We start from the raw sequence: 27,233 nt of genomic DNA on the forward strand, positions 1-27,233 counted from the left end.
AACTCAATGGGAATATTCACTACATCACCATTGTCCACTACTGTGTCTATAGATTTATACTCAGTGATGGAGCCTGGTATCATATCTTTAATCCGGTTGTTCATGTCATCAACAACATCGTTTCTGGCTGCATGAATGGCTCTTTCACATAACCATCCGAGTTTTTTGTAATTTTCGGCCTTGCGCGGATAAATTTTGTCGATCAGTTCCTCAACCGTTGCAACCTGAGTGCAAAAATTATCTGGAAAGATAATTTCTCCGTTTGATTTAGTTGGTAAAGTACCTTCACCGACTTGTTTAAATGTGTACGCAAAATGACGGGCAGTCTCATCTCCAAACTGCCAAACCCTCATGTTTGTTTTTAACGTGAATCTTTTAACAAAATTCCACAGAGGCGACGTTTTAAGGCAAGCATTGAGCTCGTCCGCCGGAGTCGATCTTGGTATGACTGGGAGTCACCAGCAACAATCAGCAGAGAACATCCCAGCAAGCGAGCAGGTCCCGGAGTGTCCTATCAAGGGCTTCTTATGAGCCATTGTGCATTCATCCCACACAATAATTTTGCACGTTTGTAGCACTATTGCCTGTCCACTTCTTTTGCTAATATTACAAACGGGATATTCATCCACATTTATTTTTAGAGGCAACTTTAGTGCCGAATGCGCAGTCCGTCCACCATCCATGAGAGTAGCCGCTATCCCAGAGGAAGCCATCGCAAGTGCTGTATTACTTTTCGATCGAATTTCGGCTAGTATCTAATAGATTGGAAAGGTTTTTCCTGTTCCTCCCGGAGCGTCTAGAAAAATTATACCCCCTTTTTCTCTGTTCACGCATTGCATGATATATTCATAAGCCTTCCTTTGATCATCCATCAACAATGGTTTATTAAATTCAACAAATTTTACCAACTCTGCTGTATTGTAATTCTTTTCACGAAGAAGGTCTGCATTATATGCGCTCTCAGGATTTCTTTCCGGAGCCTGAAACCCCAACTGTGACAGACTTTTGCTACAGATTGATAGACATTTTTCTTCTAGTATAATGAGAACTTCGTTAAATATTTCTGCAGAGAACTGTATGACATCATTGACGTTGTTTCGCCGAAATCTTACAAGGATGTCTTCACTCATACTTTCACGGAATTTATTCCATAAATTACTGGGATTGGATGGATTACATGTAGTAAGTATAACGGCAAATAAATTGCGTATTTGCTGAGGAGCTGATGTCAACGTTGCTTCGGACATTGTTTTGTCCCAGTGTTCGTCATCTTCCAGTAAACCAAGTTTCTGACAGGCTTCCCTGAAGGTGTTATACACATTACCATTTACAGTTTTAAGCATTTCGTAAGATGTGGGTCCTTTGATTGTATGAAGCAACATTCTTAGGAAAAAGCATTCGGCATTATTTGGATGAACAGAGTAAACACGTCCTATAACCTCACTCGCTACAACATCACTGCCCAAAACACTTTTTTTTCTTTTAGAAAAACTTTCCTTCCTGAATCCCAGGTATAATAGCGAGGAACTTCCGAATATAACAATGTCCTTGCAAATGGGTCATGTTCATATAACTGAAAGAAGGCTGTCAAGGTTGTCTTTGGCGGCTCAGCGGCAACTGCTTGTGCATTTTCTCTCGTGAAATAGACTCTTTGGCCGTTCTCTAAATGCACGCTAAAATGAACGACAGTAGGGTACCTCTCATGAATGGGAAAACTTAGTACTCGCCAAACTGCCTCGTTACTCCTAATGTATCGTCCCAACTGATAATGTGATACCTCATCATGCTCATTTCCCTTCGCTAAACCGAAAACAGCCATATCACTACCCTTGTTGATATATTTGCATATATACTTTATGGATTTGACTGAATTGCAGTATTCAACATTTATATGAGCTTGGAACATTTTAGAAAGTAGAGGGGAATATGGAACAACCCGCATGTTGTCGATCTCAATTTCCTCACCTCGAATAGTTAATTTTGCTGTGTATCCACCATCTTGTGGACTCCTTCTCCTATACTTCGGGTATCCATCATCTCCTGTTTGCGTCTCCTTAATCATTTGTCTAGGATATTTCTTGCTACACCTGCCGTCTTTCATGCAAGGTGCGTTCAGGTTAATGTTTCCACATGGCCCATGTATCATGTTTTTTTTTTCACTACATCGGAAAGAAATTGGTCCACTTCAGGATTTGGCAACTCTGCAGAAATAACATCGTCTATTTGGGTCGGATGAATTTTATCTTTCAGCCAGATTTAGTTATGAGAATGCGGAAGACCCCTTTTCTGCCATTCAATAGAATACATCCAACAGCTGGTTTCTCCATATACGTGGCTCTTGGTCAATACATTGATTAATTTTTGTTGTTTTTGTCGAAAAACCCTGGCTAATAAGTCATGACGATCAGTGGATGTCTGCCCATGACTTAATTCTTCCTTTATTTCTGGCCATGCTGGATTACATGTAAATGTACTGAATAGGTCAGGACGTCCGTGTGATCTGACGTAGGTCATAGCATCTTGTGCGTACTCATGCATTTGCCTGGGACTCCTTGTGAAAGTGGCAGGCAAAATCACCATTTTCCCAATATCGTCGACATTCCTCTCGCTGGCATCGGCGTCTCTTAAATGAATGTATTCTTCACTTCGAAGTTTATTTTGATTTAGTTTTATGTAAAGAAGACGCTCCGCTTCAATTTTAGCGTAAACATCGACAATAAACTGATGAAATAGCTGTCGAGCCATTAAAATGTGATTAGATGTGTTGTTTCGGATCATTATCCTGTATGCATAAAAGTTCATCATAGAAATTTTCTTGTTAATTGTCGACTCTGTATTCGGATTATATTGCATGATGTTAAAGTGATATCCGTCCGCACCCTGCCAAAATATAATAGGATACTGAAGAGCATCATAAGACAGGTGCGTCTCTGCAATGGGTTGTAGTGGGCCACCTCTTTTATGAATGACTATATCCCTTCAGTCACAGTCAATCGCTGCTATGATTATTGACACCTCATTTATTTGGGGACGGTTGAAGCGTCCCTCATGCTCCCCAACTGGTCTTTTATCGGCACGGATAACTAATTTGCACTCATCCGAAGGCATATCCTCTAAAGCTGTCTTAAATATTTTTATAAGCTGATTATGTGGTCGAAACATTCGTTGAAGATTCAATACAATACCACGTCTCACTCCTTTACATCGTTGATCAGCTTCCAGTTCTTCGTCTCCCATGAAATAAATTTGTAAAAACTTTGCGTTTTCACTTGGAAGTGGGAGAAGTGAGCCTGCTTTGTGGTATATTTGACCCTGCACCTTGAAAGTGGTTTCAAATCGACTTTGTTGAAGATGGCATGAGGTCCCGAATGAAGTCTTCTGAAAACATGAATTGTATCTCCTGATATTTTTAAGGAAATGTTTTGACTCTGAAGTAGTCCCAGACATGTAAGATAGTAATGGCTCTGGTGGCGTTTCAAGTGCTGGTAGATTGACTTTCCCGTTGCAGCAGCACATGCCCGGAGGTTCGCCTTTATATTTCTTGGCAAAACAGTACTTACATAATTGGTCCATTCCTCCAATTAACACACTGTTATGTTTGCTGTAGTCTTTCCTAGGATCGTAATGAAAACCTTCAAGAAATAAGCTGGAATGCCATTTAGCCACACGCGATGCGGTTGTTTTCTCCCGCATTTTGTGAAGGTGACGTTCACGTTGATCTTGGGATTCATTTGATCGCGATGTGTTAGCTCTCTCCCGCATTTCGTGAAGACGACGTTCACGTTGGTCTTGGGATTCGCTTGATCGCGATGTGCTAGCTCTCCCGCATTTCGTGAAGACGACGTTCACGTTGGTCTTGGGATTCGCTTAATCACGATGTGCTAGCTCTCCCGCATTTCGTGAAGACGACGTTCACGTTGGTCTAGAGATTCAGCCGCTCGCAAAGTTGTGGCACGTTCCCGCATAGCCCGAAGCCGTTTTTGTTGTTGAACATCTGTTTCGTCTGCTCGCAGAATCTTTGCTTTCTTTACACTGGGTTGAATTTGGCCGATTGACTTACGTTTCCTTTTAGGCATTGTTAGATCAGTACGGTATAGTTGATATACTTCTCAAGGATATGTGTGTCCAAACTATCTCTAAACACTATGATCTAAAATCACTCACTATGAAGAAAATGTGTTGTATGGTTTCTATCTGAAATTATCCACTTTCAACTGAGGTTTATACTTCGTTTTTCGATCTTAACACGTGCTCCTGTGTACTTGAATGAGCTGCCATATGTGTTTAGACACGTTGATGAATGCTTATGTAGATGTGAGAGGACGATAAACATATTAATAAGAACAAATGCGGTACTAAAACCAGGCCTTGAATATCTTATTTTTAAGAAGAATCAACGGCAAATTCACGGCCGACTTGATGCATTGTTCTAGCCAGCTGGATTACAGCGTAGGTTTGGGCGGCCATGATAACTTAGACATAGTTCCATTGCGAACGGTAGATGGCAGATGCGTTACACGTTAGATCATCGCTCTCGATTGCACCACCGGCTGCTCGATACGCTTCGAGTGGCCGCTTCGGATACATATCGAACATGAAGTGGACTGCACAGTCATAGTAGAAGGCGATGTTTACACATAGTTCCATTGCGAACGGTAGATGGCAGACGCGTGACACGGTAGATCATCGCTCTGGACTGCACCACCGCCTGCTCGGTACGCATCGAATGGCTGCTTCGGATACATATCGAGCACGTACTGGACTCAACGAGCTAGAATAACGTAGAGGGGCTATATACCTGACATCAGCGCTCCCTGCTCGAAGCAAGTTGATAAGGGGCAGCCATGTTAACGGTTGTCAAAACAAAGCGAATTGGCGCGAGAGCATATGTTGAGGTGACAGGGAGATCGTGCATGCCAATTTAATTCCCTAAGTTTTAAGAAGTGAAAACATAGATTCTTGCTTTCAAGAATGCCAGCCGTAAGCTCAGCGTATGGTTGTACTAATCGGAGTAATAAAACCAAGGATATATCGTACTTTAAGTAAGTATTACTGAATTATAGCCGACATTCCTTTTTGTAATTTCTGTTTGTAATTAAATCCATTTTATTGTTTACTTAGCGAAAGTACGGATAGCCACGGTAATTATTTGTCGAATTTTGTTTCAGATTTCGTTTAAAGAACAAGGAATTAACCGAACAATGCGTTGTGAGGGCGAAAAGAGATAAATGGTATCCCACTCAATTCAGTTGCTTATGCTCTGTACATTTCCAGCCCTATTTAATTTTCATTCACATTTACAAATAAAGGAAATGGAGCGCCCACCACCAAGAAAACGTAACCACAAAAACTCACTTGAATTTCGTTCAAACGCACACCAAGTATGATAAATACAGCATTTTACTGCTATTTTTGAAATGTATACAGACTTTATTGTAGATGTCTGTTGCCTTGGTTTTTAAAACTATGCCACACTTCATAATGGACAACTTTCAAGGTTATCTTTCAGCTAGTAATCCCAGTATGATATGGTAATGGGAGAAACATGATATCCCCCCTATATTATAAAAAATAATTACACTAAACGATTATTGTGGTAAAGTATTCGTGGGCCGCCTCTGTGGTGCACTGGTTAGCGTGAGCAGCTGCCACCCCTGGAAGCCCGGGTTCGATTCCCAGCTCCGCCACGAAATTTGAAAAGGGGCACCAGGGCTGGAATGGGATTCTATCAGCATGGGGAGGTCAACTGAGTAGAAGTGGGTTCGACTCCCACCTCAGCCATCCTCGAAGTGATTTTCCGTGGTTTCCCACTTCTCCTCCAGGCAAATGCCGGGATGGTACCTAACTTAAGGCCACGGCCGCTTCCTTCTCGCCCCCACAAGGCCCCTGTTCAGCATAGCAGGTGCAGCCCTCCCTCACAGTTGTATCCCCCGACCCAATGTCTCACGCTCCAGAACACTGTCCTTGAGGTGGTAGAGGTGGGATCCGTCGCTGAGTCCGTGGGAAAAACCAACACGGGAGGGTAAACAGATTAAGAAAGGAACACAGTACTCATGAGGATGCAATAATTTTAAAAATATGAACAGAATGAGGTTGTAACCTATTGTAGGTCCCTATGATTTTAAGGTTTCCTGTCATAAATATTTATGTCCATCGTTTTTATTCTAATTTACGCTTAACCACAACAGCCAAGCAGGGTAACGCTCTTGTTCCGATTTCGAGGCCTATTCGTATGTCACTGTGCAATGATTTCGAACTACCCTACAATCAACTGATCGTGATGTTGGCCTCGTGCCGCAATATGATGAAGTGGCGGTATTCACTTTCATGCTTCAAGCTTTCGGCAACGGTCTTTAATTCTCCCCCAGCGATTCTAAAATGCTTATTTTCTACACTTTTCGTCATTTAAAGGCCATGCCCCCTTGCTTGTGTGACCACAGGAAACATGGCGGACGTTCGTTCTATTAGGTTCACCCAGGCAGCGCTTCCGCCTCTCTATGTTATTCTAGCTCGTTGAGTGGACTGCACAGTCATAGTAGAGGGCGATGTTTACACATAGTTCCATTGCGAACGGTAGATGGCAGACGCGTGACATGGTAGATCATCGCTCTGGACTGCGCCACCGCCTGCTCGGTACGCATCGAATGGCTGCTTCGGATGGATATCGAAGCTGGCAATGGACTGCGCAGTCATAGTAGAGGGCGATATTTACATACAGTTCCATTGAAAGCGGTAGATGGCAGACGAACCTGCACAGCTACGAATTTATACATGAGCGGCCACACCAAGAACGATGAATGAAAGGTAAGTTGTGCGTATTTATATTGCAGCGGTGGATAGTTAGACGTGCTAAAGTACATGTTAATGTGAGCAGCGGGCCCGAAACGTGGTTTGCGAGGAGATGTGGGATAAACATGATATACGTAACTCTATGTATTTAGGTGTCGTGCTATAGATATGATGTACCCGATTCCAACTGTTACCGGGACTCTTAGCACCAAGGCCGCACACCGCTGGCTGCGCAGTAGCGAGTGATTGGGGAAGAGCTGTCCATGCACCTACCGCCATGTTGAGGGTACTTCTCAGCACACCGAGATCGTAATACGGAATTTTGCAATAACGTACATTGCTCACGCATGAAAACACGAAGCAGAAGGTTCTTACACAATTTTTAGTACCTAGTACAGTTGCTAGGAAAATATGTATGCGTATTCAGAATAGTTGTTTAGTTCTTAAGGAGTATCACCAATGAATAGGCAAAATGCCAGGAATAAGAAACGTAGGCTAGACATTCAAAACACGTTTTCTGAATCCACCAAACTATAGCCTGCTTAATTCAGTTCAAAGGGCCCCGGATCGAAGATTTTAATATTGTCTGGTTACTTTCTGTAGGTCACGGGATGGGTGTTTGTACATGCATCATTAAACATCTTAACGTACACAACAGAACACAAAACACTACAAACCACTACAGAAACACCACATAGGGTCGACTTCACGAAAGGCATCCGCGCGTAAGTGTCGGCTAATTCCATACAAAGTTCCGACCCTACGTAATTGGGGAAAGGTACGAATGAAGAAGAATAAGAAAAATTGTACCGCCAGACTTTCTCACTTTAAAAATTGACGATTAATGTAACTGCTATAGAAGATATAACGTCTTATTCGGTGAAAATATTTAGCAATATACGTATAATTAATTCATCACGTTTAATACTACAACAGATCCTTTCAGTAAGCGACACGATTCAATAGTAAAACATGCACGTAATGTTAAACATTACCACATACTATCCATGCTTCCGAAGGTAAAGCGCCCACGACACGGGCTTGCGTGAAGGTGTTCAATATGGAGCATAATATCAGCGCGGTCATTGAGTCCAAATAAGGAATATTGGAGTATTAGGGCCCATTCAGTGAAGGAACCCCAAAAACTGTGGATTCAAAAGTTATCTAGGTCATTTTGGACATTTTGTCTTTTCTTCCTTCTAACCTCCCCCATGCCGATGGAGGTTGAACTTAGTCTTGTGGGGCATCCAGAGTGTCACAGTCCATCTCAGCGACCTGGAAAAGTATGGATTCACCACTATTGTCGAATATTTTATATATCATCCCCCTCGCACCCTACCCCACGCTGTCTGTCAAAAGAAATCCGGAGTGTCACTATTCATCTCAGCGACCCCGAAAAGGATGGATTCGAAACTATTTTCGATTATTTTTATATCTCACTCCCCTTCGCCCCCCACCCCAAATGGGGCTAAATTTGGACTTTAAAAAATCTCGGAGTGTCAGTATTCATCTCAGCGACCCCGAAAAGTATGGTCGGCACTATTTTTTCCAATTTTTTATATGTCACCCCATCGCCCCCCCCCCTCCTAAGCGTACTTCGGGTGTCTTACCCAAACGCGGTTTGTCAAGAAAAATCCGGAGTGACACTATTCATCTCAGCCACCCCGGAAAGGATGGATTCGACAATATTTTCTATTATTTTGATCTATCACTCCCCCCCTTGCTCCCACCCAGAAGGGGGCTGAATTTGGACGTTAAAAATTCTGAGGTATCACTATTGATCTCAGCGACCTCGAAAAGTATGGATTCGACACCATTTTCGAATATTTTTTAATGTCACTCCCACTCGCCCCCCACCCGCCCCTAAGGCTACTCGGGTGTCTTACCCCCACGCGGTTTGTCAAAAAAATCCGGAGTGTCACTATTCATCTCTGTGACCCCGAAAAGGATGGATTCGACATTATTTTGATATATCATTCCCCCTTGCCCCCCACCCAAAAGGGGGCTGAATTTGGACTTTAAACATTTCCGGAGTGTCAGTATTCATCAGCGACCCCGAAAAATATGGATTCGACAACATTTTCGAATATTTTTAAATTCGCCCCGCCACGCCCCCCTCTCTAAGGGTACTTGTGGTGTCTTACCCCCACGCGGTTTGTTAAAAAATCCAGAGTGTCACTATTCATCTCAGCGACCCGAAAAGGATGGATTCGACACTATTTTCGATTATTTTGATATTTCACTCCCCTTAGCCCCCCACCCCAAAGGGGGCTGAATTTAGACTTTAAAAAATTCCGGAGGGGGATGAATTTGGACTTTAAAAAATTCCGGAGTGTCAGTATTCATCTCAGTGACCCCGAAAAGTATGGATTCGACACCATTTTCGAATATTTTTTAATGTCACTCCCACTCGCTCCCCGCCCCTAAGGGTACTTCGGGTGTCTTACCCCCACGCGGTTTGTCAAAAAAATCTGGAGTGTCACTATTCATCTCTGTGACCCCGAAAAGGATGGATTCGACATTATTTTATATTATTTTGATATATCACTCCCCCCTTGCCCCCCACCAAAAAGGGGGTTGAATTTGGACGTTAAAAAATTCCGGAGTGTCACTATTCATCTCAGCGACCCCGAAAAGTATGGATTCGGCACCATTTTCGAATATTTTTAAATGTCGTCCTCCACGCCCCCCCCCCCAGCCCTTTAGGGTACTTGGGGTTTCTTAACCCCACGCGGTTTGTTACCTGATACTAAGTCGTAAGTATACCAAGTTTGGTTGAAATCGCTGCAGTGGTTTAGGAGGAGATGTAATGCATACACACACACATACAATGACATTTATATATAGATAGATAGATAGATAGATAGATAGATAGATAGATAGATAGATATAGATAGATAGATAAATGTATAACACTCAAATGATATAAATACATTCACAGCTATTTGAATAGGAAGATAATTAACAGAGCCTGATTTTTTTTTTTTTTTTTTATAGAAACAAGAATCAACAGAAAAGGTCATGTCCTACACTTTTACTCCCTTACAACTTTGTTTTACTGTGTTTCTTATTAATATCATCTGTCAAATACGTAATCTTGTTGACAGAAACATAGAAATCTGTACAGTATCTGTGTCATATTATGATTACCGGTACATGAAATACTGAACTTGAAGTACTGTATTAAAGTACTAAAAGACAGTTTTAATAAATTACCTTCAGCGTTTTCTTTATTAAGAAAGTAACTACCGATACTGCGTTTCTAAAAGGTTACCCCGGTATGTTGACAAACACTGAATGCCTTTTGAGTTGAGTGCATTAAATTATGTATGGTAACTGTTGTTATCCATTCTTGTGGTATTTCTTTGGGTTCTAAGGCAAAAATACTCTGCACATGTGCAACAAGAGTGATGTTCTTAGCTACTCTTAACTAGTTTATTGATAACCCATGCAGCTATATAGTACAAAGTGGTGGTGGTGATTATTGTTTTAAGAGGAAGTACAACTGGGCAACCATCCTCTATAAACACTAATCAGAAGAAAACAAACGGAAGGGATCCAACACTTCGAAAAATGAAGATATCGGCAAAAGAAAGATGAAGGCCACAAAGTGCGTGGAAATGATAAACTTCCTAGGCCTCGAATGCGCTAATGCCGTCGCGGTCGGAAAAGAACAAGTGTTGACCAGGGGAGGTCGGATGGGCTAGAATCGGTGAGAGCCTAACCCAAGTAAGTGAAAGCAGTGTAAAGACTCAGCTAAAGGCCTCGTAATCACAACCCAAATTGATTTCCCCCTGTGGGCGCGGGCAATAGAATAACACCCACGGTATCCCCTGCCTGTCATAAGATGTGAATGAAAGGGGCGTCAGGAGATGTACTCGGACTTCAGAGCTTTCCAAACCGAGGAAATTTTACAACTGAAGGAGAAAGAATAAAGAAAATATAGGCTATTGAGAAATGTGAGATGTAGAAAATCTTGGGATAGTGTCGATTTTATGAAAAAAAAATAAAAAATGGTCGTGTTGTGTTTATGAATCGGAAGGATATTATTGAATGATTGTTAACTGGGTGAGCCGTAATGAACTAGCTGAACGGAAAGTGAAAGTATATTTCGCGGCCAAGTGAGCCGCGAGATAATGTTACGGCAGGTTATACAGGACAATGAAAGATACGCCGCCGGGCCATTCAATGATTTAGCGTCCGGTTTAAGTAAGGCAATTCCGTCCCACATGCAGCTATTTCAAGTTCGCTCTAATAATTATTTCGCGAACATCATTAGCTGTTCCCATCACTGTCGGCGAGAAATAAGGAATTTGGAAACGTCATCTAAACTTACAGCCACGTTTCTTTAGTAGAGGTTTCAGGTCGCAGATCTTGGAAGATTATCTACAAGAACGTGGGTTCGAACACTGATCCGTGTTTCGTTCTTGTCTCTGATTTCAGATTCCTGTGCCGTGTTACTGATGTTTATTTTTCTTGCCATGCTATTTGTGATCATTTCTATGTGCTGCGTTTGTTTATGTGTTGAGCCTAATGCGTTGAGATGACGCGTTTTAACGACGTGACTTGGGTCAGATATGTATATATATAAGTTATTCTTGTATGTGAGGGACAAACTTTAAAATTGTGCGGCGTACTACTTTTCATTAGATCATTAATATGTATTTCAAACGATCAGGACGACTGAATTTCTTTGACGGGTATTAATCCTACAACCATCTGGAGAGTTTTAATATCGAACTCGTACTTCAGGTGAGCGATAAACTCATAGTTTAATGGGGCATGATACCCCAATATCTCTTCTCCATTTGTACAGTGCTGTGATTTTTCAGTCATGGTTTCATTTGCCTTAATTAACAAATGATTCTTAACCTGTTTTCACATTCAAATAGATAAGGATGAACCTTCTCCCTGTACTTTTAAACATAAGAGGTTGTTATGTATTTGCTCGACATCTGCACAACCCAGGCATATGAAGGTCAGGGAAGTGAGCAGTAATGTAAAAAAATCCTTTATTGAAAATCGTGTAATCAGTACAAGTTTTCTGAGAGCAGTTCGGTGTGCAGTTAAAAAATTTGTTCACAGACTACCGACAGAATTATTTTACATTCAAGGTTTTTTGTCCCATAATTGGGTGCATCATCCAGTAACATACAATTACCCTCTCCTTTAGGATAGCCTGGGAGCCAGCCAAAGAAGTCCGTCGTGTTCATCTGCTGACCTGTGAATGGAAGTATAACAAATTAGCGCACAAGGTATAAGGACTGGGGGTTGTATACTGCTATAGAATAAATAAGTGATTAGAAGGCCATCGTATACCGAAAATCAAATAAAACGAGAAGTTCAGAAAATGTTGTCGTCAGCTACTGTGCACATTTTCTTTCTTCAGCTCCAAAGTTGGGAAACTGAATGGGAATTGTCACAATCATTGGCAGCACTTCGGTTGTCCCCTAAAATGATTGCGGAAGGTTTTAAAGTGCGCTGACAATCAATCTTTATTCTTACTCTCTGGCAATGACCGTACACCACTTAAAAATATCTGTGAACATCTTGACTGGTTCAATGATCTTTGAACTATCTCGATATTTATTTAATTCCCCCTGCCCCTTACTTAAATATGATATTATTACTATTTTCTTCCGAAGACAAGATACATTACAAACATTCCATGTTATTCCTACTAATCTATCCCTGTCTCTCCAACGTATTTCACAAGTTTGGGTCCTGTTGCTTTACGACTCTTCAGTCTATTTACCTCCATTTGTATTTTTAATGCTATCGTTGTTCTCCTCAACAGACACTCGGCTGTTCCTGACTTAAATTGGAAGAGTTCCGTTTAATTTGGCAACTTCAGAAAATTTTTCCTCACCTCCAGTGATTCCTGGGACCTACTGAGTTCACCTGACTTGCAGAATATGTTATTTGTTTTCCTTTTCCTACCCTTTCTAAGAACCTTTAATTCTATCCTGAAATGTTTCCCTGATGAATTACTAAACATTTCCAAGTAATTAACTAAATCATTCCACAATTTAATCTTGGACACTAAATTATTTCTACGTTTATGAGCTATTGTGGCTTCACAGTCACTACAAGCTCTTTTTACCCATCCGCACAGCCAGATGGCTCGAGATTCCCTTGTTGTTCAATTGCATGCCATTTGTTCTTTATTCTATGCCCTTATTGTGTTAAGTGCACTTTTTGGATCGTTGCGATGTATTTCTGTGTCGACCTGGAGGTTCTCGACGCTCGTGCTTCTGCAGACATATTTCACTTTCCCTAGACCCAGGCCTTGTGATACTTAGTTTACTGATAAAAACACACTGGCTTGTACCATCGATTAATACCCGAAATACCACACAATTGCAACAGATTCTCGGAGTTCAAATTCGGGTATGATTTAGTTCATGGATCTGGAGCCTATACGCTAATCCCACCTAATCCCATATTAGCACAGAAGTCCAATAAACGGTTACCATTACTACTAGTTCCACATCTTCTCCAACTGTACCCAGCACCGTAAAATGTCCTTCAATTCTATTTTCAAATGTCGACTTCAACCTGTCTGACCCCGACATGGCGAATATTAACTCAGAAAATTCACGTATTATTCCCGTCAACTGTGAATCTACAAATACTATTTGCGCATTTTCGTATTTAATTGAAACAACTTCGCGTTCTAAGGTATTCGTAATCAGAGGGCTTATCCCTCGCCCTGTATCTCATTTTCTGACACCTGTTCATTACATGCAGTAGTATAAACTGCTCTCTTCCGCGTCATCGCCGTACACACGAATATCATTAAACCCTAGCCCATCAATATGCATCCTCACTGTTGACTCACCCAGCCCTACGCTCTTTTTTTCAATGATCTCCATTAATAGTTATAGCTCCACATGGAATTGCGTTTCGTTTGTTGTTTCCGTGGAGTCCGTTGTATATCACAAAGAAGTGGTATTTCGTCAGTCCCATAGGTCCGAGGTTTGCTTAAAAAGGTTCTGAGCACGAGCGGTAACAAATTGCGAAGTTGGATGCTACCCCACGTAGACATATCTCCGGTGAGTAACTCCACACTAAAGGTAGGGGACGGCCAGTGGTTTGAACATTCCTAGTTGCTTCACCACAAGAAGGACAGCGACTCATAATATGTCCGAAGCTCCCAATCTGATTTCAAGCAACTGTATCCCAGCTCCCAGGACCGCTTACTTGCCACACAGCCATTACCCATGGTTCATTACTAGCACGTGACTGCAGTATCCCACGATATGTACTACGTTAATTTCAAAGAAATATTCAAGAGAAAATCTGTATACCATGATCCATTCACCAGATATTGTTGTCTACACCCAGTCGAGCAGAGTCTGACTTACCTAAGATATTAATCCAAGGTCCAGAAGAATTTTCACGATTTACTCCAACCCATGGACAACAGCCATTCCACCCGTAGACAGCGTCAAGCTCTTCCTGAGTTTCCACGAGCAACATTCGTGTGCCTTCCTTCCGACAAGCCTCCACCCCATCTTTCCAGTTCATTGAGGTTGAAACCCTTTTGTAATATCCAAAACCAGGAATATGATGGTAGCCAGGTAGTGGCGAAACTGTTGATGCAAAGAGAGAGTGAATGAGAGGTCATTAATAATAATATATTTATAATTAAACAAAGTAATGAAACAATATATTATTTTTAATGTCTTAGAAGTAAATGAACTCCTCCTCCTTTAAAGAACGTCGTACCACTAGTTACCCCGTAGTCACCGTGTATCACTCAGATTTCTTATTATCATGTAATAAGGTGAAATTTTAACGTTGCCATTTTATAAATGAAAGGCTGAATAAAATAACCACTTTACCACTCCTCTGTCTAAAATACAAATGAATCTGATATTTTGAAGGCAAAATCGTAGGTACGGTGGAATCAAAAATTTAAATTTCCACCCGCATGAATATGTTTAAAAATAACTTTAATTCTAGTCAATAACTTAAAGGTAACAAACATATACGGAAAATATTTAGAAAATGATTTTCATGAAAAGGCACTGTCATTGTGCCAGACAATTGCAGCTACGATTACTTCAATTCCGCCGAAAACACCTTAAGAGTTGTGACAACATTAATTAGCGATTTTTAGCAGCAGGTAGTATCCGTTGCAATATTCCTTCAGCTTGTCAACTTGTATGATTCCGAGAAACAACATCAGCTACAATGATTGCCTGATTCTTGAACATTTTATTGTTGTCTATATTCATTCCGCTAAATTTTCTGATTTCACATAGGCAGCATAATTTCTGAAGCATACGAATGTTATACACTTTATTTTTTTGTACAGTACGTCCGGGTATGCTTCACACTTAACTTTTGAAGGTGGTGACGTGTAACTGGTGTCTTCTTCCACCGTTTGGTAGCAACACACGCACAGAGGCCAACGAATGCACTCGTCATAACCATTACATAAGAACACTGTCAGCGTAGGAGCAGACAACATGGAAAGCAACCGTCAGGGATAGCGCTATACGACTTGGTGTTTCATCGGCGCTTGGTGGCAGTCTGTGGAGAACATGCGCCGTCACGGATAACAGTTTACAACTGGGTGGAAGTTTGGAAACTGGGCGCACATAGGTGGACAAAGGAACCAGTTCTGGAAGGAATGTGACAGTGTCAATACCAGCTAACATTGCCCGGGTCGAACAGGCCATCCAAGGAAACAAATGTATCACATTTACGGAAATGGAGGTAGCCACGGGAATTAGCCGAAACACCTGCGGTGGATCGTACACGGCCACTTACAGTTGGGAAAGATGTCATCCACGTGGGTGCCTAGACTCTTGTCTGCAGACGAAAATCAGAGGAGTGTGGACGTGTGCAGAGAACGTTTGCACCGCCATGACCAAAATCCAGCCGACTTCATGGCTAGGCTTTTGACTGGTGATGAGACATGGCTCCATTACCATGAGCCCTGTTTTCCAACCTTCCACCCAGCTGTAAACTGTCTGCCATGGCGGTGCATGTTCTCCACAGACTGCCACCAAGCGCCGATGAATTTCTGCAGTGGTCACGCTTTCTTTCCATAGGAACCAAGTAGTATAGTGCTGTCCTGACTGTTGCTTTCATTGTTGTCTGCTACTACGCTGACAGTGTTGTTATGTAAGGGCTATGACGAGTGCATTCGTTGGCCCCTGTGCGTCTGCTGCTACCAAACTTTGGAACAAGACACTAGTTACACGTCACCACCCTCAAGAAAGAAATGTTAGGCATGCCCGGACGTACAAAGAAAAACGTAAAAAATATAGTACGCCCCTCGTATATTTACTTTATAATTTCATTACAGATTACACAGAAATCAATTTGATGGAACTCTACCAACATGAACAGCACATAGTAAAATTGTAATATAACACTTACCACCTAAAAAATCAATTTTCAACCAGCAATAACACGTTACGATGAAGTCAACTCACAAATAAGAAATGTAAATATTTTTATTTACACACCAAGATTTTAAATTAAGACACGGAAGATATTGTATATCAAGACAGTTATTTTAATTATTTCTTATTAACATGCTACTAGAACGTCACAATAAGACTTTAATGTGCCAAATGTTATAATATTTTAACTACCGGTATTATATTATTTAATGTAACATATTTGTTATGGTTGTATCCGCTAAAGATGGTTCTAAAATGATTCGAAACATTTATGATTAATATAGAAACGTCATATTTAAAGATGAAATATAACTTACTATATTGTATTCAATAGTAGGATCCATTATACATTTATATTATAATTACAATGTCCATAACATATTGGTAGACTTTGTTCAGATTTTGAAGGTAGACTGCGAAGAATGGTGGTTTACATTCATACGTTATAATGAATTGAATAAACCCGTGACATTCGTTTCACCAATATTGTGGGGCAGTATCCAATCTGATGAATTAGTAATTATGCGCATGAACTAATATTTTACAATTGGAATGTACAATGAGCTGTGTGTTACCTCAATTCTCATCACAAAACTTCACGTTAGTTTTGCTCCTTACTTCTACCGACGGTATTCTGTAGGACGACTAACATTACACTCACATCATGAGGAATCGATTCTATTAACATTACTGTGATCATTAAGCAAAAGATCACCGAAGTTTTCTAAATCTCGGTTACCGGAGAATCTGACATTATACATCTAAATACATTACGGTACGACAACAGAAAAATGGTAAATATTTAGTGAAATTTACTGAAAATGGAAACAAGGGGAGAGATTTTATCGTGAGCACGTCATTGTGAGAATCTTCCTAAGTTATAAGCGGGCAGCTTCTCCCCTTCTCGCGCTTCTCTGCTTCCCTCTTGAGCTAACTGTGTGAATTACAGTTCATGTCCTGACTTACGTATTTCCCGGTCAGTTTTCCCTTCTATTTGCCTTTTTTACATACATTATTCTAGTAATGAAATCATTAACGACGAACTATGTGTCCAATTAGATTTTTTTAGTTCTTCTTCATCAGACTTATTGTCTCTTGCGCTTGTTAGAATACCTTAGCTTTGCTGTCCAGCAAATTTTAAGCATACTTCTCTCAAACCAAGCCTCAAAGGCAGGAAGCCCTTCCTTTGCCTGAGCTCCTGTAAGCAATGGTACAGTTCTACATACAATATCATAAAATTATATTTCTGGATGTCAAGAAATTATTCTTTTTAATTGAATCTGTTATTAGCGTTTAGAATCCCATATATTATTTCCTTACGGCTTCTTCCAACACATACGAACTTACTAATTATATAAAATAATTTTACTTCCTGTAGAATTCCGTGTCCAAGTACAATTTGAATACGTTTTTCCTCCCCCCTCCCCGCACCCTTGTAAGCCGGTACTTTCTCTGGGCGAGACGAAAGTAGCGATGAATGAACATGGTCATAAAATATAAAGCTTGCCGAGTACAGCCAAGTTGCAAGAGTGTACGCGTCCGCAAGTGAGAACAGTTCCCCAAAATATTGTACCGACAGCGAATTATTCACTTACATCTAAGAATTTTTGTGTAGAAAATAGTGAACTATATATAACACGATTAAAGAGTTGCAATACAGTCATACGAGATAGCGAAATAATATTACGAGATTCTAAAATATACGTGGATTCGTGAACAATCAGCACCATCGGAGTCAAATTCCATAATGTACAAGGTGTTTATTTCGGGGAGCACCTACGGCTAACTCGGATGATAAGAGCGGATAGGTGGGTCCAGTTGAAGCATATCACTCGCGAAATCAGTGTAGATAACAACAACGTGTGAGCCATCCAAAATCATTTTCCCTGAAAACGGTACAGAAGCTTCCTTCCAATAGAGGACACCTCCTCACATGGGCAAAGGAACATCGCCATTGAACACTAAAACCCTGGCTGAAGATCACTTGGATGGACGAATCGTGCTAGCAATTATATACGCCGTATTCAGGATACAAGTGCGTCGCCAAGCACGTGAGGCAATGGATCTGCCTAGCCAGCAGGCTGCAGTTCAGTCTGGTGTTGGTGGCATCCTCGTGTGGAGAGAGTTCACGCGAGAGGAAATGTTGCCACTGGAACATATGTCTACGTACCATACAAAATGTACGGCTGAATAACAAAGAGTTTATGACATGTAACTTTAATCTGTGAACATTTCAGACACAGGCTAGGTGCTAGGAAAGCATTGGTCTATGTGTTTGTGTGTCGAAATAACTCGGCATGGCACAACCACCAACAGTAGACTCCGTGTTGAAGCGTTGACGCGTGTATCGCCAGATTAGGTGTCCGGTAGAACAAAGGCAAGTGATGTCAGTCAGAAGTGTACTGTCGTGAAAACAGCGTAACAGGCGTTACCTACAATAGCACTCTGTTGACTTGATCACCGGAAGAATAAAGGCCGCCTACAACGTCAGGCTATAGACAATGAATTACACATTCTATGAGAAGAATTTAGAACTTGAGCTGTGATTTGCATGATAAATTCTGCTCTAAATTTGTACATGGACATATTATAGCTATATTTACCTCAGGCAGCAGCTGATGGAGACATCTGAAACATTGACCCCGCATAACATCTACAGATATATGGACATATGGCAACACCTAACTAGGCCTACCTTAAAGATGTTTGACCATTGTCTTCATATAACTACTAAGGAGATGACCAGACCAATCGAAACAACTAATTGCCTTAGTGATATGCGGACCAGTAACATCATCTAACGACTGTGGAGATATATTTACAAATAACACCATGTAATTCTTATTGAAATTCCTAGACCAATTCAAGACTTTTATAACAACCGGTTACACTTATAGAGATATCAGTATAAATCACAACGCCTAACTGCTATAATATTATCAGCACCAATAACACCACCTGATACTGTAAAGTTATCTGGACTAATAATATCACCCAACTCTTACAAAGATAACTGGGCCGAGGACAACTCCTAACTGGCATAGATTTCCAAGGACCAAAGAAACCAGCTGGTTCCCTTAGATACAATCATGTCCAATAACACCACCGAACACCTATGAAGATACTACCTGTTAGCAGGACAGTAGGTCTGACTGATGCCTGCTCCTCAGGCTGTCCGGTACTACTCAATGTCTTGAGGATGACACCGCTGCTATCACCACACTTCTCGGTCAGCAGTTCCACTGTCAAGGAAACACTATCCCTGTCTGACGTATGGGAGTGCACATCAGCCTAGAACATGATAGAGTGTAATACACTGTATCTATTACTTGGCATTGCATATAGTAATATAAATATTTTACGTGTAAGGTAATGTAGTGAGGAGTTGTTTGGGAGGAACTTGACTCTTGGTCCTTATAAAGAAGATAGGGAATGTGCCACGCGGGCGACTGCCCTAATTGCAGATCAGTGGTGATTGATTGATTGATTGATTGATTGATTGATTGATTGATTGATTGATTGATTGATTGATTGATTGATTGATTGATTGATTGATTGATTGATTGATTGATTGATTGATTGATTGATTGATTGATTGATTGATTGATTGATTGATTGATTGATTGATTGATTGATTGATTGATTGATTGATTGATTGATTGATTGATTGATTGATTGATTGATTGATTGATTGATTGATTGATTGATTGATTGATTGATTGATTGATTGATTGATTGATTGTAATGAATGCCAAGAAGACTTAACAACACCAATCATGTCAATATTGTGGAGTCCACTACACATCTGTTATATTTTAAAAATCCAATATGTATCCTAACAAGGCGACTGCTCCCTTATGCTAAATGGAAGATGATGATGATGATGATGATGATGATGATGATGATGATGATGATGATGATGATCTGCTAATTTTCATTTCTAATATTTATCATCATATTCGGCTTCACTAACACTGATACGAAGAATCTACTCAGTTAAATAAAGAGAGTGGTTTTACTCTGTACCTATGCTGTACTGGTCAGTTAGCATCTGTCATTTCTGTGTAAAACGTAGACTTCTATTAATTCATAGAAAACATTGCTAGATATAATCTGCATGCAGTATTCTAGTAATGTAATCTTATTTATGAGACAGTGATGTCCAGGAGTCTGTTATGGGTTAGTTAGAGTAATACATTTTAAGAGCAGGTTAGTTGGAAAGGGGAAATATCCTGTTCTCTCATCTATTTTAATGTTTGCAACTTGTGTAGTTTATGTTAAAAATGGAATATGTTGTGCTCCAGAGTGTGTGGCATGTACCTCGGTGAATGACTGAACACCCAGGTAAATTTACCAGTTATATCAATATCAAGTCATAGAATGTAATTTCACGTCGCTTTACTTGTTATCTCATGACGACGTCTGCGATTCACTTGCGGCTGCAAATAGGATTCTTTACTGTTATGGGGAGGTTGAAGTTGAAAATTACCAATGAGGTACTAACCTTCTCTATAATAGCGGAAAATATTGAATAGGTGGTGCAGAGGTGTTCCCTGACGGATATGAACTGGTTTGAGGTTACTTGAGCAATAACAGCTCATGGTCACTTCTGTGTCCGCACTCGCGTGATCACGCGAGGTGTTAAGTGACACCTAATCTATTCACTCATATAATGAATATTTTAATCCGTTATAATTTTTGTCTCCTTTCCCTCTGTATATTTTATTGCATTTTAATGGTGATAACTTTAACTTCGTTTTGCAATACAATTAACAACTAACTAGACTCTAATAGTAATTATTGAGATTTCACAGGACAATATAAAAAATTAAATGTATATTTGAACAGATGGGCCTACTCACAAACCTAAATCAGTTAAAATTTTGAGTGTTAATGAAGTCCGTATCCGGCTTACGGTCCTAAACGTAATTAGGGCTGACGTATTTATACCTCGTGCATTGTATTATTAATTATTATGAATTACTTTCATTTATACAACTCTTTCATAACACTTTTAATTACTGCCTATCGAAACAGCTTTAACACATTTGGCACGTCTATGTGTTTCAGTGTTCCAGTGCATTTTTTCCAGACACATGCTGTTAATACACTAGCATATCAAGCCAAAAATGTATACAAGTTAAGTGGTGAGCGAAAATCAAATGAAGGCATAAAAGAAGTACAGTACATCAATGTTTCTATGGTAGTAGAAAATTTGTTAAGAAAAACAATTTTGCCTTTTGTATTCCTTTGAATAACTAAACCACGAATGAAGCTGAGCAAGCTTTCATATTCCAATGTTGCAATGTTCTGCTAAGTCATTTTAAAGCAGCCAGGATCGAATACGTAATTAGTTATATCCTGAAATGACGACATATCAGATATTAAGCTCAATGATTGCCGTCGTGAAATAATTTTCTAAATTTGGCCATGCAAAGAGGAAAAATTTCACAAAGAAAGACAGATCTCGTCAAACGCTTGAACCTGAGAATTACATATCGTCATTCAGAATGTTATACGTATTTTAAACTGACTTCGCTTACACTTTAAATGTATGTATACTCGGTATGAGAACAGCTTCCTTAGTGGTGGATCATTCAATGTTTGAAAATATTAAAATGAATATATCTGTCCTGTGTACATTCATGTTAAAGATAAACGTATCAATTTCCCAATGTGTTTTGGTAATGAATAATTTGTGCCTTGATATTCCTGTACTATGGAGGCAACCCTCTCGTTATTTCACGCCATATTAAAAAATTATTCATTGAAATATATAAATACAGTACCTTGTAGATGTAACTAATGATTTTATACTCACCGCTACAAGCCGATGGCCTGACTCATTCCTCCAACTGGACACCGAGAATTTCAAACTTGCGGACTGGTCACACTGCGTGGAGAGGGCCCAGGCCTGCGCAGCCACCGCGAGCAGAACTAGAGAGAGCAGCATGGTGTTGCCTGAAGACAGATGTTTCACTTATCATTGGTCAGGATGCGTCTAAACCCCACAGAAGCGAAGTTGTCAGTGATACAGCTAACTATGAATATTTCCAAAACATTCTCAGCATTCAGAAGCTGCCTCAAACATCATGTATAAACATCTCGATCAGTGTCCGCGTTTGTCCTTGTGCCGTAGCACATCGTGTGGTGTTGAGGTGTGACCTTCGCACTGTCAAATTGTCAGTGTTTATTGCACACTACCAGGCTGAGCTACGTTGATGCATTACCGGTAGAGTGTTCGATATATTATCACAAGTTTTCAGGTTTGATCCGGGCCGAGGTAGTCGATATTTTTAGGACGGTCTAAGACCTTGTCCCCACAAATCATTGTTAATAGCAAGTTAAAGATCGCTGGTGGCGAAATTTGTCACATGACAAAATTAAGTTAACTCAGCTATGGTGTTCGTTCCTTTAGAATTCCGCTTTCATTCGTACATAGCAGCACAATCAAAATGTCGAAATTGGTATTTGGGTTCCGAGCTTCAGTCTGAAGGAAAGGATCAGGTCCAATTACGAGGTCTTTTCGTCGATTTAAAGGATGCACGTGTCTCGATTGACCCAGTGACATCACTGCATGTTCAAGCAGAGTTCGGAGTGGGAGACACGTTCAGTAATCTGATCATCCAGATTCTCATCAAGACAGACGGGAAAGTGAAATTCATGGATGAGATGTGGCAGACATTGCAAATCAGAACTGTCAGACAAGGCTATGAAATCTCTGCACAGGGGAGGAAAGAACGGAGTGAGATTGCTATACGTTAGGTCCCAAGCTCGAAGTAGTGAGTGTGTCGAATGTCTGGCTTTTACAGATGTCTTGGCCATTTTTGCCAACATCATTTCAGCAATCATGAACATCAACTACCTGAATTGTCTGAGAGAATAGGCTTTCAGATATCCTTCGAGAAAAAAATACACGTCAAATATCAGTGTTGGACCAGAACTGATGTTCAATAATAGTGGGAAAACTAGACTGGTAAGGAAGTTAAAGTACGTGGACTAAATAATCCACCGGAACGGACCGTAACATGACGCAATATATATCAGGATAGCGAGTTCGGTCATATCAGCGGATGAAAACCATCTCTAACGAAAGGAATAAGAGTCAAGTATAGACTCCATTCACCGCTGATCAGCATTTTGAGCGGGTGACAGATTTCCTGTCAGTTGTTCGTCAAGACCTTTCTTCAAAAATGTCAAAGGAGTAGGAAAACTTATCGTATATCTCCCATTCCAATCCCTAACTTCTCTTCCTATACACGAATATTTTTCCAAATGTTTACTCTTGAATTACAACTGTACCTTCATATTGTGATCTTTCCTACCATTGCAAGCTCCACTGAAGCTGATTCGTTTACTAATGTCATTCCATGGGATCTCTCCACTGATGGCACGGAACATACCGCTTAGTAAGGCAGCTCGTCCCCTTGCTCCAGAGTCTTCCCACACAAACGTTTGTAATGTTCTTCCTAAGACAATTCAGTCGTTGGAACTCACCAGAACAAACATTTCTGCCTTCCCTTGGATCGTTTCCTATTCAGACATCGAGTTATCCTTGTGCGGGTCCCTTACAGGTGGTGGCGGTGGGGGTGGTGGGGGTAGCCGTGATTGTTTTAAAACGAAGTACACCTGGGGATAACGTCTATTATCTCTCTAGCACAGTGAAAATGTATCTGACACTACGAAAAATGAAGGTACCGGGCAGCGAAACGCAAGTTCCGCGAAGGAGTGATAATAATACCGTCGGCGATGCAAAAGAGCAAGAATTGACCAAGTGAGTTCGGATTGCATACATAAAAGTGAGTTACTGGGCACAAGTAACTGGAACTAATGCTTGTACTCAGCTAATGGTGAAGTTGTCGCCAAACCACGCTCGCATTAAAACAATCGTCGGGCTGAAACACATGCATTGGAACCATAATCTAACTGTGATTTTACCAGAGACTTCAACGCTCTCCCTTTTAAACCCGCAGTACCCCTAAATACCCTTGTAACTAAAGTATATGAAGGTATCTGTAATCATTATTTGGGATAGTGTAAATATGTTTATCCCAATGGAGATCTTTCGTTATATTTGTACCGGGAGGTATACCTCAACGCCGCGCATTCAAAATTAGCGCCTAAAATAACTCCTCTATCAATCAAAAGTGAAACCAATAATTAGAACTTTAATCAAAAGATATCAAAACCGAAATATTATGTAATTTTGTTATTGTGCAGTTTCCTAACCTGAGTGAATTTCGCCTTGTTTTGTTTGCCCTTCATCAAGAAGTTTGGATACATTTCTACAGATGACACCACTAAAAATTGTATGATCATGCCCTCTGGTGCAAAGCGAAAGAACTTATAATTTAAAGAAGTTTTGTATTTCTAGGTATTGTAACTGATTGATGTTCATTTATTTCGTTTTTCTTTCCGCCAGTTTTGAATCTGGCTGATAAAAAATTTATGTAATTGTTTTTCAACGTATCACAGTCTTCTTGTTTGATTTTGAGTGTTACTTTTGAATTTAACCTATAAAATTGAGAGGGTGTGGCTAGTATAGTCTTGAATGATCTCGAACATTCCCTGAGGGTTTATAAACTTCGGCTTTTCACATTTCTAGGCTAATTAATCGTCGTCTATCTGAGTGTGTGTGTTAAGCAGGAGGCGGGTGGCCTCTTTCGTCGGCAGCAGAACATCTATAAGATAATGGCCACATAACTTTATTCTTTCTTGCTACCTCCGCAGTTTAATCCGAGGGAAAGGTCCGACTCTTTATTTATGTAACAAACTTTTCTAAAATGTAAATCTTCTTCTCGCTGATGTAAAGAGTTCATAAAATCTTTAACTATAAATCGGGGATTGGGAGTGAATTGCCCTCTCGAGCTCCCCTTCATCTTGGTTTGAGGTGACTACGTTTTGTAACTGTTTTTCCTTCTGTAATGTGTTAAAGTAATTTCTATACGAGTCACCTTGGTAGTGTGGGAATAGCCCTGTTTCATCGTCCTAGAGCCCTTTAGGTTTTTAAGTTTTCATTATCTTGGAGCGCAGTAAACGCATCCATTCCTTTTGTGTTTGGGCCAGTTATTTAACCTGTTCGTTTCCATGAAGGCCCCGTAAGCTGTATATTAAATAACCCTGTAAAAGAAATTTTAATTTGTAAGTGGTGGTTGAGAGACCAGAGAATGATGTAACGTTGCCTTCAGTGGGCAGTAAGGAACTGAGAGCCTGTTAGCTCTTTTTCAAGTTTTGTAATTGTAACGAGTGCCTCCGGAAGGCTAGATATTGTATTTTGGGAGCAATTGCTTTTGATTTGGTGGATTTCTGCCCTTGACTTAATGGTTCCCAATTTTTAACTTAAATTGTGTGAACTGGATCCGGTACCTCCGGAATTGTAAAACTAGAGGCTTGAAGCCCAGAGTCTGTAAATATCAATAATCTTGGATTTTCCCAATCTTGTTTAATGATTGCTATTTGTACCTGTAATATTATTATGAAGAAGATTGTTTTGTTTTCGGAAAAGAAATATAACCTTTTAAAATATTAACTCAATTTTTGATATTATAGATAGACCCATTCAAGTCCGCACCTTCTTTCACCTCTGCGTTCCACAGATACCCAGGAATAATATTAATCGCCATGAGGTACTGTCACCCAATCAAAACAGTAATTAAACTGGCAGCACTTATTCTCTTAGTAAAACTCGTCTCCTCTCCATCTCATTACATTGTCGCGGTTATTTTGTGCTCATTCATAATGCTGTAACTTGTTTATTACTCTATACATTATAATATCATCAGCAAAAGTCCTCTTCTGTGTTTCCCCTTTCTTACACATACCATTCCCGGCAAAATATGTCGTTAAACTTTACCAGACTTAGGCCTATTCTCATAAACAGTAACCATACTTTATTTTGCAGGTGCATCTTACAGTTTCTGCGGACGGGACCGATTTCCGGAGAGAAATCGTCTACCAAGGGAATAATAAGTTATAAATGACGATAATTGTTCGTCCAGCAATACATGAAGAGTTGTACCCCTGAATTCCAGGTGTTTGATTAAGGGTACATAACTCTTCAGTCGCCTAATAGGAACCCTGCTCTTCCTAGCAACATACTACACGTGTACTAACAACATTCATTTCACTTTTCAGGTTCTATAAACTACAGCAAGGATTCAAACTTCAAATTTCTAACGTTCCACTCTCCGACTTGCAGAATGTTACATATTAGCAAAGACACGCTTTATAGTCTCTAACAAATAAAGCAGGTGCTTGTGGGAGTAATTTTTGTTTTAAGGAGAAGTGCAACTAGGCAACCATCCTCTGTCTGTACTAATCAGAGGGAAAAAAGTGGAAGGGGCCCGCCCCTTCAAAAAATTACTCCCTAGGATTCCCAAACCTAGCATCGCCGGGTTCAAGAAAGAATAAGGATTGACCAAGTGAGGTTCGACAAGACAGATGAAAGTGAGGAGCCTTGAACAAGTAAATGGAAGTAATGCCAGGACTCAGCTAAGTGCTCTATGTTCGGCAACGCACACTTACTTATTAAGAACCGCTGGGGAAACTTCCATTCACATCTTACTACAGGCAGGGGACACCGTAGTTGATATTATTCTGCTCTCACCCACATGGGGTACACCAAAGTACCGTATTGGCAATAATTGCACAAATATAATGAATAAATTAAACTGCTATATAATTCCTCCCTGAATGTTTTTGCTCGGTTAATAGATTTTAATCCAATTATACGTCACTCACCAGTAAACTCCAGGAAGTTCAGAAATGGACATAACAAACATCTGCTAAGTGTTATTTTATATAATGACGACAGACTCTTTGGGATTCACTGCAAGAAGCGAGACAGCATTGGATGAGCGGAATGTTTTATCGTGGTCTTATGATAACGAGGTCAGAGAGTGCATCCTTGACACTATATGTGTAATGGTCATCTAAATAACCCGTTTACATTAAATTTTACAACAGAAATGAAAGCGTGCGGGACATGAAAGAGCTAGTTTTTGTTCATTATCAGGAAATTCG

General features: G+C 40.3%; 1 protein-coding gene across 1 annotated transcript; it reads right to left on the minus strand.

Moving 5' to 3' along the window:
• Window positions 1–3,881: 3,881 nt before the first annotated feature.
• On the minus strand, window positions 3,882–26,962 carry LOC136872114 (uncharacterized). The gene is made up of 6 exons (XM_068227430.1): window positions 26,952–26,962; window positions 22,033–22,172; window positions 19,340–19,502; window positions 14,157–14,384; window positions 11,897–12,010; window positions 3,882–4,003 (listed from the first exon to the last, which is right to left on the minus strand). The coding sequence occupies exons 2-6, from the start codon at window positions 22,162–22,164 to the stop codon at window positions 3,882–3,884; spliced, it is 759 nt and encodes a 252-aa protein (XP_068083531.1). The 5' UTR covers window positions 22,165–22,172; window positions 26,952–26,962.
• Window positions 26,963–27,233: the final 271 nt, after the last annotated feature.

The sequence above is a fragment of the Anabrus simplex genome, chromosome 4 (genome assembly GCF_040414725.1).
Source record: "Anabrus simplex isolate iqAnaSimp1 chromosome 4, ASM4041472v1, whole genome shotgun sequence".
Lineage (NCBI taxonomy): Eukaryota > Metazoa > Arthropoda > Insecta > Orthoptera > Tettigoniidae > Anabrus > Anabrus simplex.